At 47.0% G+C, this 15,758-nt stretch overlaps 2 protein-coding genes across 3 annotated transcripts in view; both read right to left on the bottom strand.

The window, feature by feature from the left end:
- Positions 1-2,512, bottom strand: part of NCAPH (non-SMC condensin I complex subunit H) — a 32,853-nt gene extending 30,341 nt beyond the window's left edge. Inside the window, exon 1 of the mRNA XM_037527870.2 lies at positions 2,404-2,512. Coding sequence (XP_037383767.1) covers positions 2,404-2,422 — 19 coding nt within the window. The 5' untranslated portion in view covers positions 2,423-2,512. The remainder of the gene's footprint in view (positions 1-2,403) is intronic.
- A 5,206-nt stretch (positions 2,513-7,718) lies between these two features.
- ITPRIPL1 (ITPRIP like 1) lies at positions 7,719-10,679 on the bottom strand. Of its 2 annotated transcripts, XM_037527868.2 has the most exons (3): positions 10,565-10,679; positions 10,206-10,310; positions 7,719-9,421 (listed from the first exon to the last, which is right to left on the bottom strand). In XM_037527868.2, exon 3 carries the CDS (start codon positions 9,405-9,407, stop codon positions 7,767-7,769), a length of 1,641 nt encoding a protein of 546 aa, XP_037383765.1. In that variant the 5' UTR covers positions 9,408-9,421; positions 10,206-10,310; positions 10,565-10,679; the 3' UTR covers positions 7,719-7,766. The 2 variants fall into 2 exon arrangements, with proteins under 2 accessions (XP_037383765.1, XP_037383763.1); XM_037527866.2 differs by lacking the exons at positions 10,206-10,310; positions 10,565-10,679 and adding an exon at positions 9,753-9,889.
- Between the last annotated feature and the right edge of the window lie 5,079 nt (positions 10,680-15,758).

Raw genomic sequence — 15,758 nt, 5'->3', positions numbered from 1 at the left:
ATATACATCATTATATCTGATATTCTTGTAACTACTCTGTGATCAGTAAGAATCCTGTAAGAAATTCTGCTTTTTATAAAAATGAAAATGCCATGCCAAAAGGGGTGACTTACCCCACATTAGAGGGCAGTCACTTTATTTATAAGATCTTTAAAACAAGTACCTTCTTAACAATGTGAATAAAAGCACAATTAAAAATTGTCAAAAAAATGAGATGGAGGGATGGGTGGTATTGAAAAGTGAGGTGCTTAAGGTTGAGGTGACAGAGTGGTGCAGCTATTGATAATGACAAGGTCTAGGGTGTGTTTATGGTAGTGAAGGGCTATGGCCTATTGTAGTAAGACAAGAAACAAAAAGAGATGATGAAGGAACTGAAAAACCTTGGAGAAAATTTTCCAGATTTAAGAATCAGAAGGTTTGACTTCAAACCCCAACTTCATCACTTACTAGCTGGAGAAATTTTAAGCACGTACATGCTCTAAGCATTTGTTTCTTCAACTTCCAAATGGGTATGAAAATGTGTATCTCAACTGACTCAAAATTGGTTATAAAAAAGAATGCACAACACCTATTTTATAGGAACATATTTTTTAAAAAAGCAATATAGAATAAACACTAAATGGTTGCCCATGTGAAGAAAGAGACTAGAGATGAATAGGGTTAACAATAAACATAAGAACGTCACGTTTCCCTGATAGATTCCCACAAGCTGAAGAGTATGACTAACATAACTCTCAGCTGAGATCAAAACAAAAGAAAAAATAAAAATAGAAAGGAAGGCAGCAAGAGACATTTCTAGAGATTGAACCTTGAGGTCTTTGAGTATTTTGGATGTGGAGACTGCAAAGTAAGGAAGCGAGCCGGATCTTGAGAGAAGAAACCTTAACAGAAACAGAAGTTGAAGGAGGAAGCTGTCTAAGACAGGAGCTCAGGAGAGAATTAGAGGCATGTTTCAGTTCTCAGAGTATTCTTTACTGATTTCTCTCCTTGCCTGTGACATTATTTTTAGATCCTTTGCCTGGTAACAACATTATGCACCTGTTTATTCAATAGATGTTTACTGAGCTCAAAAACACTTTGTGCATTCACCTTCTCACCTCCCACTCCTTTTTCAATCCACTCTGGCTTTTCAGGTCCCATCTGTCTCAAGATTGACCAGCATTTGAATAACTGACAATCCTCCTGCAAACATTCTTTGCTTCTAGGACAGCACTCTTCTAAGTTTTTCTAAGCTCTTCTTTATCCAGCTACTAAAATGTTAGTCCTGAGTGTTTTCTCTACAAGATCTTCCAAGTTTTCTCACCTGTTCCCCTGATTTTACCATCTATATGATGGTGATACGCAAATTTACTTCTCAGTTCACGGGCCACTCTACTTACAAGACCTACAAAGGCTGTCTATCTGTGACCTCATTCATGAATTTCAACCACAATGTTCTGGTCCTAGTCCATGCCAGGCCTTTCTGCTTGCCTCTTTTACACTTGCTCCTGACTGGAACACAGTCACCAGACTCAGCTTAAAGATCTTTCCTGAGTCCTTAGTACAAAAGTTCTCCTCCAGGGCCTCCCTGGTGGCGCAAGGGGTTAAGGCGCAGCCTATGAAGCTAGTCACAACCACTGCGGCACGAGTTCAATCCCCAGCCAGGGACATGGCTCACCCCTCTCCTGGCTTGCCCGCTGCTCCCCTCAGCAGTGTATTTCAGTCAGTCTGCCTGTTTTGTACCCTGCTCTGTCTCTGGTGAATCCTTTCACCCCCGCGCCTCTGGCCTGTATGCATAAATAAATAAATAAATAACAAAAGTTCTCCTCCAAACGCTCCGCTATTCTCTATCACAACAGTCGACTCATCTATTATTATTTCGGCGATTGTCTGTCTCCCCAACTACAACACAAGCTTCAAGAGGCTGGGATCTTATCTGTTTCTTTCTATATCTCTGCACCTGACAGAGAGTCTGGCCCAAAATGTGTGCTCCATACTTGTTAAATGAACGTAAAAATAAATTCACGCTCATTAAGCATACAGCAGTCATCACAACGCTTCCATGACCCCGAAACGAACGTGCATTCCTGGAAAAACTCTTTTCAATAAAGAGACACCGGGTACGGAGCAGGAGCCCAGGAGAGAGGGCACCCCGCACCCCAAACAAGAACCTGAGAGCGGGACTCCGCGCGCCGGCTCGGACCCCAGCGAAGCCGAGTTCTGATTGGCGGCGCGCACCCCGCCCGCCCCCTCCGGCCCTCCCGTCCCCCCCGCCCGCCTCTCCCGCGCCCGCGGAGATCCCCGCCCGCAGCGAGGCCGGGCACATCCGCGCTCCCCGGTCGGGGCGGCTCGCCGGCCCGGTCCACCCGCAGCACCGCTTCGTGCCGGGCCCTTCCCCCTGCGCCCCCGGCCCCCCCAAGTCACCTGGACCGGGCGGTCCCATCCTGCCCTCCGCGTCGCCGGAGTTGGTTTTAAATTGCGCGCCGAGATGGCCGGACGCCGTAACGGCCGCGATGACGTCCACGCCTGCGTGGGCGTGGCCTGAAGTGCGCCTGCGCAGACTGCCACGCCTACGCGCGAAATTGCTCTGGGCAGAGGGTTCTAGGCTGGGGCGCTCGCTGTTCGGGTTCTGTGGGTAGATTGGAAAGGGTCCCTGTGAGCAACCCCGGTATTAAAACGGGTTCCTGGCTGTGGGTCCTCACCCGCGCGCTTTAAAGGGACTTATGAATACTCTACTACACACACACACACAAAAGGTTAATAAAAGGTTTATTTACAAGAGAAAAGGAAATAAGGAAAATGTACAACTCAGGGAAAAAATAGGGAAATAAAGTCTTTAATGCGTCCTACCCGATCCGACGACCTGGAAACCCAAAGTCACTCTCAGAGCTGGCCAGACGCTGCTAGCTGGCGGAGAGCCAAAATGGGGGATCCCCAAAGCCCACGTGTCTGCCTTTTGTATCCACCTGGCTGCTTAACCCCACCCTCCGGTCCCAGCCACCTTCCCTTTGGTGGTGATGGGATTTGGAGTTCCCAGTGTCTTTGGCTTTGACCTGGGGTGGGGGTGGAGTCCACAAAGCCTATATGGAATTAGCTTTGGGACATCCTTTTTCCCCTAATAATACCACCCTTTCTTTTTGCTTTTTAAAAGTACTTTACCTCCTACCTCTTGGTTTATTCCCAAGATCACCCTGGAAGGTTGCTAAGACAAGTTCTTTCTTCCAGACTTTCTCCTGAGGGTGCCATTGGCATTGAGGGTGAAAACAATGCCTAACCTATGTGATTCTTGGCCTTTTCGCAGGACTGTTCAGCAACCCTGACACCATTTGCCCACTAAATGCCATGAATGTCCCTTGATCATTTTGACAGACGAACAGTACAATCCTTTGTTGAAAAGCACTTTCAAAGCGTATTTGGGGGGCCTCCCCGGTGGCGCAGCGGTTGAGCGCTGGGCTGCGAAGCTGCCTTTGGCCTCTGCGGCGCCGGTTAGCTGCTCCCCGGCCACCGGAGGAGGGCCCCCTGCCGCCCGGCCTGCCCCCCTCAGCAGAGCACCTGGGTCCCTCTGCCTGCCCTGCTCCTCGCTCTGGCTCTGGTGAATTCTCTCACCCTCCCGCGCTTCTGACTGGACCCAGTGCATGTATAAACAAAAAAAAAAACAAATAAATAAACATGCCTCTATTTAAAAAAAAAAAAAAAGCAAGCGTATTTGCTTTTTGCACAAACTTGTTCTCCCAGTGACTACCTTCAAATCTTTAGTGTAAAGCAGCACATGATAGAGAAAACAAATTTAGAGTATTTTTCATCTCAGTGGAATGAATGACAGCTCTGGCCACGGTGGAAATCATTTCAGGGCCCAGGAGCCATCCTGGATGCCTCACTCTCCACACACAATTTATTGTTGAGCTCTTTTTACTTCCTGGAACTCTTCAATCCTTCACCTCTCCTTTTTTTTTCACGTTACCTTTCTGCTGGTCTGAAGGATCCCACACCTGCTCTGACCCGGTTTCTCATTGGCCCCAGGACAGTGTTTGCTAAGTACAAATCTCACCTGCCATTTCCTCCTCAAAGGCTAAAACCATTCAAACGTTCCCATTTGTAAGACAGTGATGTTAATACCCCCTCTGTATGGGACTTTATGGGGAATAAATAGGTAATAGATTACCTCTTGGGAACATATAGGTTCAGTGTATGCTAGGGTCCCTGTTGTCTCACTTACTTGCTCTCTTGTGCTGAATTCACTTGAGGAGAGTGGGAACAGGTGATCCTCTGGATATCATGTGTTCACCAACTTAAGAAAGTGGTGGTTGAAAGATTGGTCAGTGATACGAATCAGGAGTACACAAGCAATCCTTTGGCTTGAAATTCCTGGTAGAAAAGGGCTACTAGGTGGGGGCCTCCCCGGTGGCGCAGCGGTTGAGCGCTGGGTTGCGAAGCTGCGCGCGGCCTCTGCGGCGCCGGTTCGATCCCCGGCTGCTCCCCGGCCACCGGAGGAGGGTCCCACATGGCGCGCAGACCTCTCCTGCCGCCCGCTGCTCCCCTCAGCAGTGTACTTCGGTCCCTCTGCCTGCTCTGCTCCCCGCTCTGGCTCTGGTGAATTCTCTCGCCCTCCCGCGCTTCTGACTGTACCCAGTGCATGTATAAACAAAACAAACAAAGAAACCAGCAAACAAATAAATAAAGCATGCCTCTATTAAAAAAAAAAAAAAAAAGAAAAGGGCTACTAGGTGATCCTTAGGTGAGGTATGTGGCTGTTTTTTTATAAAGGAGCTTCTTGAGCTGATTGCTTGGCACACTTTGTGCAGGAAGGCAGAGCCAGCTCTACTTGCTACGTCTCCATGGGCCGGGACTGCCAGGTGCAGGCAAGTCTTTCACCTACCACTCTGAATGCCGTCTTTGTTTTAGGTTAGGACTAGGGAGGGTGCCAAAAGATTGAAAGATTTATCAGTAGTATCAGTGGTAAGTAAAGCTTAATCCTCCTCTGCACAACAGTAAAAGTGGAGCCCCTCCCCCATTCTTCATTGGCGAGAAAAGCATACTGGAGTCAATCCTCTTCCCCATTTTAATCCTTCCTGAGATTCCACTTCCCCAAAATGATGAGCAAACAGCCTCAGTTTAGGTGAGAAACTAGTGATCAGATGGCTATCCGATCAATCGTTTGTCTTCAAATTTGCTCTAACTGTACAGCCTGCAGCTTATATCATAATGTAATTCGTGGTAGAAACCATCAAGTCACTGGGGCACACTGGTCAGGCAGTTGAAATGGCTTTGCATTCATTTTGGCCTCTGATCAAATGCCTTTAATTTTTGTATGAAATTCCTGACCTCCTGAAGACTGGGCTAAGAACCAACAATTTCCATCTTTTAGAATTTCCAAATATATCTGCTTTTTAAAAGTACTTTACCTCCTACCTCTTGCTTTATTCCCAAGATCACCCTGGAAGTTTGCTAAGACAAGTTCTTTCTTCCAGACTCTACCACTTACTTACTACCTGTGTGACCTTGGTTGTGTACCCTTTTTCAGCTTCCTCACAGGTAAAATAGGAATAAGTGCCCATTTCATGGGTTTATGGTGTGAAGATTAAATGAGTTAACAGACATGAAGCAAAACAGTGCCTGGACCACTGGCAATGCTCAATGAGAGCTAAGAATTATCATTGCTAGAACTGCTGTCATATCCTGGGTGCCAGCCAGGTATTGTTTTAGAATAAAACTCAGCTTCCTAAATATCTGGAGAAGTTTCCCCTTTCATTGTAAAAGTATTTACAGAGCACTACAGCTCTGCTCTTTCCATTACTACTTGTTTTTCTCTATACACTTTCTTACACCCTCTGCCCCACCCAAGCTTTGTGACTATTCCCTTTGTAATCTGTCCGCTCATTTTCTTTCTTGTCTCTTACTAGACTAAACCTTACATGGTCCTAGAACATCACACCATTCTTATTCTACCTGAGAGAGGTAAGCCTACTAGAGAGTATGCATGTTCTTTGTAGCCACGCAGATTTTTTAATTTGGCTGACATTTTGGTTGGGCACTATGGAAATGAATAACCTTGATGTTCCTTAACATTCTGAATTACTCTTTCCTGGCCACTGGCCAGGCCAGTGGGAAACCACAGGGCAGACTGGTTCAGGGTGCATTGAGAAATACCAGGGTGTACTGGATGAAGCTACTAGAGGGAATGTGAACTTCTTGGTAACAGGCATGTCAGAATATTGATCTAATGTGTGTTTTATTGCACAGATTGCAATTTATACAGAAAATAGCCTCCTTTATTGATTTGAAACTAAAAATCAGCAAATTATTTTCTAAACAAAAAGCATATGGATGTTTTCAAAACACCAAAATCCCACCAACACAGAACCAACCATCATTGCATCTTAACTTGAAAGGACTACCTGGCAGATACCAGCAGGCAATCTGAGCACCTGGCATCTGTTGTAAAACAGGAACCCCAAATATCGACTGGCATCAGCTTCTGGGACACTTGCAATTTATTTTTTCCCAGGGGAAGGGTGTGGATTCTACAACCAAAGCCCATAAAGACCAGTATCTGATCTTCACTGAGGTGAAGTTAAATATGGGGCCAGGTTCTCCTCCCCAGCAGATCTTCCTGCAGTGCTGGGTAGCAGCATCTTATTTCCAAAACTACCACACCCACAATTATATTCACATTTCTTAATATTACTCTTCAGGATGCCCAGAGTTTTGAAAGAAGGGAGAAATTTACCAATCATATCACTCTGTTAGAATTGGTCTGCTTCACAGTCCCTCCCTGTCCAGTTCTAGCACTGGGCCTGGATTGTGATGACCCTGCTTGCAAAACCACCAACATAGTTAAAGTAATACCTTTGTTATCTTCAAAAAAATAATACAAAGGCATTAACAGATTGAGAAAAAGCACAGCTACATATGGAAGCTAAACTGTCTTTCCAATTAACAAAACAGATGGGTCCCCTCAGAAAGAGTAATTGTTCACATTAGAGGGCCCCAAAAGGATGTCTTCATTAAGGATTTTATAACGCTGCTTCCAAACACTGAACACTTCATCAGATGTTGGCTATTGCCTTATAGTAAATGCATTATCTCCATTATGATACAGGTCACTATTGACATAATGTCTGAGAACAAATGCTAACAAATTGTCCCGGTGATATTGGAGTTGTTTTTTTTTTTTTTTTTTCAGATGTATCAAAAGCAGCTAGATTGTCATGAAAATAGAGTACATTAAGAAAATGGCAAATGAACATCTTGATTATATCTTCAAATAGTGTAGGCCCTAAAAACCATATCCTAAATACAATAAGTTGTCATCACAGTACATTGGATAAAATGGAGTGCCATTAGCTTAGATGTGAATTAAGCTAACAGCTCAACAAGGAAGCCAGTTTCCAGAAATGTGCTGGGAGTCATTCATAAAAAGGAATAAGCTAGAATGGAGGTATTCTTTGGATCTCTATCGCTTCCAGGTTTGATACAAACCATAACTTCATAGTCCCCATCTCAACTCTTCAGCAGCAAAATCTTCTGTAACATCTATTTCCCTGGGCTGTTTGGGTCCCAGTGAAAGTTAAGCCAAGAGAAGAAAACCTGAGATGATCCATTCTAGATTAGGCCCTGCAGGCAAGACCCCTTCCTCATGACCACTTCATGCACCCCTTAAAGTGTCTTAATCTATCATAGCAAGGAAGGTGAAGGTCACCTATATACCATTACTGTATCCCAAGAATAAACTCTTTTGCAGCCTGAGGAACCAGAAATACCTTCTCCCTTTTTTAATGATCTTTACATTAGTGTGCCCCAGCCAACGGGGCACAGGGCAGAGTTTTCACCTGGGTTAGAAGGTTGTGGAACTCTTCCACTGCCTGTGAATGTGCCATGGGGTTTAGCACCAGGTGTTGGAAGAGATTGACAGGTTCGGCATTCCGAAATGTCTTAGGGATCGGTATGGTCAGGGGCAGGAAGCTGTTACCAATGAGGAAATGATGGAGGGACCTTTGCTGGAGGCCACGGCCCAAGAACCAGAGGATGTCCTGGAGCCGCTGGGAGAGCATGTCCTGGTGCCAGTCTGTTAGGGGCAGCCTTAACAACAGGTGCATGAGGGCTGTTTTGAAGTGGTAAGAGGTAAGGATGGGACGGGACGCTCCTTGGGGTAAGTTTTGCACATCCCGGAGACTTAATATGATCTGGAGGCACTTAAGGTGACACGTGTTCTCTGGAGCAAACCGCCCCACCAGTTTCAGGAACAAGTGCTCACAGGCTGCAAAGGACTCAGGCCAGTCTACACTGGTGAGCTGTTCCTGATCAGGAGCCTGACTCACCAAGTAAACCAAAGTGTCTTCCCGTTGCACCCCCAAGACCAAGTGGATTGAGAGAAAGCGGCCTGAGCGGTAGTCCAGCCTGAGCTTGCAGGAGGTGGAGGATGGAGGGAGGCTGAGCTTAAAGTCATATTTGTGGGCCACAAGCGCCCAGGCATTGCCCACCATGTTCCGGAACCATTGTATGGTCTTGTACACATCCAGGTGGGAGCCAGTGCAGAGCGCTGCCTTGATAGAGCTGCTACACTTGCCCAAGGGGACCGAATGGTCCCTGTGGTGGTGCACCAGGCATAGCACATCCCCCAGAAGTTTTTCACGCTTGCATACACATTCCGATTCCACCAGCACAGAGCCATGGCGGTGGCTGAGGGCTGGCTCTCTCATCTCCAACACAAACATTGTTCCCTGGGGAGGGGCAATGGGCACCAGGATATCAAACTTCTGGGTCTCATGGAGGGTTCCCCACTTCTCAAAAGCAGCCCCGATGCCCAGGCAGTCCTCCAACTGTGGGTGAGCCTCCCGGCGGCTAAGCACGCGACAGGCCTCAATGAGGTCGTCCACAAAGCTCTCTACAAACTCACAGGTGCAGGGCAGGTCACGAATGACATTGTGGACATGGTGTTTATAAAAGGACTCCAAGACTTCCCGGGAGGGGAAGTCAGTGAGCCAGTTGTTAGTGGTGACGGGCACAACCCGGACTTCCTCCTCCTCATCATCACTGCTGGAATCAAAGGCCTCGTGCTGCATGTTCTGTCGGAGAAGCTCAAAGATGAGAAAAAGGCAGAAGAGGCCAGTATTCCACAGGTTTCCCAGGATCCAACCCAGAGGCCCCTGCTGGCCATCAGTCTGGAATGGCCACCCCATGTCTTTCTTCCCCAGCACTAACTGGTCTTCCGATGTGTCTCCTCTCCAGAATTTCTCTGCCTTCTGCTTCTGTTCAGCTGCTCGCTTCCTCTCTTCAAACTCTATCTCTAACTGGCGCATCTCCTCACTCATCCGCTTCTCCAGCTGCCGACTTCTGGCTAATGTGTCCAGGTCCATCCGGTCACTGACCATCAAGGGGTGGTGAACAACATACATCACTGCCAAGAACAGAAGGCTTATCACAGCCATGGAGGCCTCTGCATCTGGAGAATTAGGAAGGTGGAAGTCAGTGGTGATCTTCTGGACTCATCTGCTCTCCAGTGCATATTCCCCAGAGCCCTGGAACCCCAATTCCTGGAAGTCAACCACTCAGGAGGAAGAGAAAACTCATATAGCTGGGGTTGGAGAGAGCAAGAGGATCTGTCTGGTAGGAGGTTTGGGAGAAAGGGATCAGCAGGATGTGCCACTCAGTCTCTCTACTGCTTTCCTTCCACATGGTATGGGTGGTATTAGGCTTCCAGAGTGTGGACATGGGGCTGTTTTCATTCCTGTGTAGTATGGGGATGGGGGGCCCTTGTGGTAGGTTGGCCTCACCCAACTCATCAGTCCACCATGGGCACGAGGTGCACCCTGCTGATCCTAGAAGCTCCCTTCCATGGGCAGAAAACACTGGTATGCCTGAACATCTTTCCTCTTGCCAGGCAGCCAGCCCCAACCCCCAGCTATAGCATCCCACTTCCTCTGTGACTTCATAATCCTCATTCTGCTCACCTTGTGTCATCAAACCACTCAGCCTTTCCTCCTCCCAGTGGGCCTGCTCCAGTGGGTACCAGGAAGGCAGTGCCACCTGCCACCTCTCCCCTGTGGTGGGTTGCTGGATGCCCCATTAGTGGGCTGGGCCCATCACAGCTGAACCTCTCTACCCGGGAAACTTCATGCCCAAGGCCATCTGACACTGGCAGGAGTGGGTTCCTCTGCCTCCCCACCACCACAGAGGCCTGAAGTTTCTTGCATTCACCCCACCGGTTCACAAGCTTCTGGGCTTACCTATATCCAAGAAGGTCTAAGCTGCGTGGGCGCTGAAGGCAGGTGGGAGACTCTCCTCCCTTGGGACGTTGGCCTTGCTTATTTCCACCGCCCTCTCCAGGATCCCTGTTAAAATTTACACGGTACTCGGGGACTTTGGCTCAATGCACGGTGCCCCCGCCCCCCATTCAGAACTTCCCCAAATTCCACGCCGAGAGATCCGAACTCTCAGCCGCCTAACCAGACCGCGCCTCCCAAGGGTTTCCCCCGGGACGTGGGGCCAGGTTACTCAGTGGGTCTCGGCAGGAACACCGTCTTAAAGAGACAGCGCGGCCTGACTGTGCCCGTCTTCTTGCCGGCGGGGTGGCAGCTCCCGATACCTCTCTGGGTCCAATCGCGGGAGGGGCTCCGCACCCCTCTCCCAGGGAAAATACCATGTTTATCCGAAAGTCCGTTTGTCTGTGCGTGGCGGGTCCCCGCGACCCCACCGTCCCGCGCGCTGCTCCGAGGGCGCCAGTCCAGCACCGCGGCTCCCGCCGTCCAGGCTCCGCCTAACCCGCCCAGCCCTGCCCAGTCTCCTCCCCCAGGCTCCCGCCCCCTCTAGTGCAGTGGGAGCCCCACCCCCGGGCCCGGTGACCCTCAATGTGCGCTCACTGCCTCTGTGCGCCGCCCGGCTCCCTCGCGGGCAGAGCGGAGGAACTGCGGCCACGACTCGGGGTGCTCAGGCCCCGCAGCTCGGCCTCCGTGGGGTGGCGCAGCGGGGCACAGCCGTGCTGGCTGTCAGCTTCGCTGAGCTCAGTTCAGTGGAAAATATTCCTACTGGGTATTTAAATAGGTGTGAGGATGACGGTGACATAACTAAGAATTGATGGGGGTGGCGGCGGGTGAGCTGCTGGCCCTGCGGGAAAATGGTACAGGAGGTGAGGGGCGTCGTCAGCATCCTTAATGCCCCTCTCTCCCGGCCCACGCCCAGACTCAGGCGTCTCTCCCCAATCCCTTTCTCCTCTCAAAGTGGCTCTCATGAAAGAAGCAGCACCCAAAGACTAGCTTGAAGCCTACTCACCATTCACCAGCCACGTGGAAGTAAGAATCCTAATGCTACAGGGCAGCTCTGCTGATGAGATGGGAGTATAAAAGGGAACTTCATAAAGTGTGGAGGCTAGATAAATCACATGAAACACAAGTCTTCAGAGTACCAGAAACGGCCCTTCTTATCATCCTGGGTCTGCTATCCGACAAGAAAAGGAAGTGATGGTCTCTTGATATTTACTAACGAAAGTTCTGCTAAAAGACAAGCAAGTTTCAGGTCTCCTTACTCAGTGACAATGCAGGGAAGGCCCTAAACAACTTGGACAGTATTTCTAAAAATACTGACTTATTCAATTGTGGAGGAGGAAAGACTGTGTCTGACTGACAATGACTGAAGTTCCAAGGTTACTTTTTATAAACTTGTATGAAGAATAGACCAAAGGGCACTACAATATAAGCATTAGTGCATTCAAACAGTAATAATGAAATTCTCTACTATTTTTAAATTTATGACCTGACAATGTCAGCATGAAAAAAAAAATTTTCAAAGTCTGCAAATCGATGGTGTTTACTACCATGTGTTTAAAGATGTGTATTTGTGGTGAAATTTTTGGGTTAGAATACATTTGCTAATTCGTGGTTGCTTTACCAAATTAGAGACTCCGAGCTAGAGAACTGTTTATCCACTTCAAGATCACACTTAATCAACAAAAAGCCTTCAAGAGTAGACATTTTGGGCTGTTTTCTGGTGATTTTTCTTCTGTGAAGTGACTGTTGGCTTAGTCAGTGGGTTTAATAGAAGATCAAGCCATTTCAACACTTTGTCTTTAATGCAAATTGGGATTGTACAGAAATGACATGTGAGGACACTGTGTCAGAGCTCACTCTAACCACCGACCTCCACGGTGGTGGAATTTACCCTTATCAGGTAGGGAATCATGGTGTTTCCCCCCAAAATAAACTTATTTTTATCACTAAGAATATAAGTACAGGGCCTCCCTGGTGGCGCAAGGGGTTAAGCACCATGCTGTGAAGCAGTCCACAGCTTCTGTAGCACAAGTTCAATCCCTGGCCAGCCAGGGAGTAACCCACATGGCACAGCAGACCTCTCCTGACTCACCCGCTGCTCCCCTCAGCAGCATATTTCAGTACATCTGCCTGTTCTGTTCCCCACTGTCTCTGGTGAATCCTCTTAACCCCTGCATCTCTGGCCTGTACCCCAGCTCTTGTATGCATAAATAAATAAATCTTTTTTAAAAAAAAAAGTACAGTTGCATATTTCAATGTTCATTTAACTTTGCAACTAAGGATCTTCCATGTCATCTTCAACAAGAAGTGATTAGTGAGCAAGTGAAATGATACACTAAAAGATAAATATCAAAGACTCTAATTATATAAATAACTTTCAAGCAATTAACATGCTTAATTAAAATCATATGCTTGTGGAATAGTATATCTGTATTTGGCAGTAACTACATGAAAAGAAGCAATATGTATATCTCATTATAGATCAGCATTAACAGATAAACATGTGCAATCAATTTGGATGATAGGAAACACTAATTCTGAACTCTGAATGAGTGACATGTATTTTGAAAATATTTATCTTGTGGAAGAACTGGAGTGTAGTCCAAAAGTGCAAGGGGATGAGAGGATTCACCAGAGACAGAGTGGGAAGCAGAACAGGTGGATTTACTGAAATACACTGCTAAGGGGAGCAAGACAAGATAGCTTGCTGGCTAGGGATGGAACTCAGGCCACAACGCTGACAGCACTGAGATTTAACCTCTAGATCACCAGAGAGGCCCCAGGACATGTATTTTTTTAAAAAATCCATTCTTCTCATTAGTAGACTCATATTATGAAAAAATTGCACTTGATTTTTTTTTTTCAAGATTTATTTATTTACAGCAGCACTGGGTACAGTCAGAAGCGCGGGAGGGTGAGAGAATTCACCAGAGCAAGAGTGGGGAACAGAACAGGCAGACTGATGAAACACACTGCTGAGGGGAGCAGTGGGAGAGACAGGAGAGGTCTGCGCGCCATGTGGGACCTTCACCGGTGGCCGGAGATCGAACTGGCACTGCAGAGGCTGAGGGCAGCCTCACAGCCCAGCGCTCAACCGCTGCACCACCAGGGGAGGCCCTGCACTCGATTATTAATGTTATATTTTGAATTTTGTCAATAAAATTTTGTAGACATTTATTTGCTTCTTTCTTGTTAATATCCTTGATTCTGCCTCTTGGCTGGCAAACGCTAAAATATTTACTACCTGGCCTTTACAGAAAAGGAAAATGAGCTTTGCTTTTAAATATCAAAATATGCACATTTCCCCAGAAATTTATTTTGCAAGTTATCTTTTTATAAAAATGATACATTCCCATAGTAAAAATACGTACCATACGAAAAGAATAGAAGAGAAACTCTCACACCCCACCACCTGAAGATAAAATGTTACGGTTGCATATTTCAAAATTCATTTAACTTTGCAACTGAGGATCTTCCACTTAATCTTCAATTAGACATAATTTGTGTCTATCAGTATTTTCCCAAAAGGGCCCCTTGAAACTCTAGTTGCTCAAGATGAACCTTAATAAAAAGACATGCATAATCTTTCTTGATAACATTTAAAAACTCAAATACAGGCCTCCCTGGTGGCGCAGCTGTTGAGCGCTGGGCTGCGAATCTGCCCGCAGCCTCTGCAGTGCCTGTTCCATCCCTGGCCACCAGGCGAGGGTCCCACATGGCCTGCGCAGACCTATCCTGCCGTGCTCGCTGCTCCCCTCAACAGTGCACTTCATCGGTCTGCCTGTTCTGCTCCCTGCTCTGGCTCTGGGGAATTCTCTCACCCTCCCACACTTCTGACTGTACCCAGTGCTTGTATAAATAAATAAATCTTTAAAAAAATAAAAACTCAAATACAAAACACAATCAGGGTGAAAATTAGGAAAAAATTTTAATCTTTTTTTTAAACAGTAGCTTTATTTTTTTTTATAAAAGATTTATCTATCTATGCATACAAGAACTGGGGTACAGACCAGAGGTATGGGGGGTGAGAGGATTCACCAGAGACAAAGTGGGGAACAGAACAGGCAGTCTGACGAAATACACTGCTGAGGGGAGCAGCGGGCAAGTCAGGAGAGGTCTGCTGTGCCATGTGGAGTGCTCCCTGGTCGGGGATAGAACTCGTGCTGCAGTGGCTGTGGATATCTCCATAGGTTGGGTCTCAACACCCTGTGCCAGAGAGGCCCTGTTCCTTTTTTTTTTTTTTCAAACACCCTTAATCAGGTGGTATCAGCTAGGATCCCTACAAATTTAATGGCATACTCATGCTAGGTAATTGAGAGTCTGATAAAGAGACAAAGTTTGGGGTTTTGCAAGTTTGGTGGAAACTGCAAGGGATGATTATTGTTCCTGGTACTAGTCCAACAGGGAACCCACTGCTGAGAAAGGGTGAGGAAGAAGAGTGGTTTGTTACCAGAACTTGGAGAGGGTAGCTGTGAAGAGAGCATCTGGTAAGAAAAGGTAGTGGTCAGTTGTGAGGACAAAGTCAACCTTCTGAGGCCCCATGATTTGAGAGCTGGATTCTCTCATGCCTTCCATCTCCTTCTGATGCCTCCCATTGTCCAAGATCAATGGGCAGTCAGAGGACAAGGGAATCCCTTGATGCAAACCTCAGGTCAGCGCCTGAGGGCAGAGAGCAGGGAGGAGGAAGGGGAAAGACCTGCAGGGGCAAAAGAAGATGCACAATTCACTGCCAAAGTTACCCATGCTGGTCTCAAGTGCCAGTCTCAAGTGCCAGTCTGAATTCACCTTTGGAGACAAGACTGTGCTGCCTCAGTTATATAGAAACACACTGGGACCGCTACTCTTAAGGCCAGATTTGGGCCCACTGTGCTGTTCTCCTCTAAAAAGACTCAACCCCTTAGAGGATGACAGCACAACTTGTCAGGATAGCTAGAGAGCCAGGTGAGCCTAGAACATCTGGATGATGTTAGAGAGTGAGGGAGCCATCATTACACCTGTCTCAGGTAATGCTGGAAAAGAATGCAGAGAGACCACATTGAGAGGACTCCCCCTGCCAGAGGAATAGCAGGTTATGCCTGAAAAAAATAATTATAATCATTGGGATAAGTTGAGCCCATGGATATGTGGAGCTATTTTTTTAAACGATACACTGCTGCACCTCCCCCTGCAGTGACCTTTAGGGCTAATGGCTTTCGCCACAGTCCCTAGGTCCGGCTGGGCAAGGAACAAGCGCGCAGGGGGAGAACAGCAAAACTCCCTGAAGCAGGGGAAGTACAGCAAAGTTCCCTGAAAAGACAGAAGCTTATCAAAAGATAATGACCACCAGGAACCACTACAAGAATGCTAAAAAACCTTATCCCGTCTTTCTAGAACTACAAACTTTAATCCCTTATTGTCTTTCTAAACTTCCTTCTTTCTTCTATAAAGGTCATTGCTTGTTAATTAAAAAATCATATGAAATCCTTAAAACAAGGCTGACTCAAATGAAACATTACTAAACCCTGTAATAATTAAAAT

This window comes from Talpa occidentalis, unplaced genomic scaffold (assembly GCF_014898055.3).
Source record: "Talpa occidentalis isolate TD23 unplaced genomic scaffold, MPIMG_talOcc4v2.1 talOcc4.5, whole genome shotgun sequence".
In the NCBI taxonomy this organism is placed as follows: domain Eukaryota; kingdom Metazoa; phylum Chordata; class Mammalia; order Eulipotyphla; family Talpidae; genus Talpa; species Talpa occidentalis.
The sequence above is the reverse complement of the archived record's forward strand: the minus strand, read 5'-3'. Positions and strand labels throughout refer to the sequence as shown.

Coding starts and splice junctions, on each gene's coding strand:
- ITPRIPL1 (XM_037527868.2), bottom strand. CDS start 9,407: ATGGCTGTGATAAGCCTTCTGTTCTTGGCAGTGATGTATGTTGTTCAC.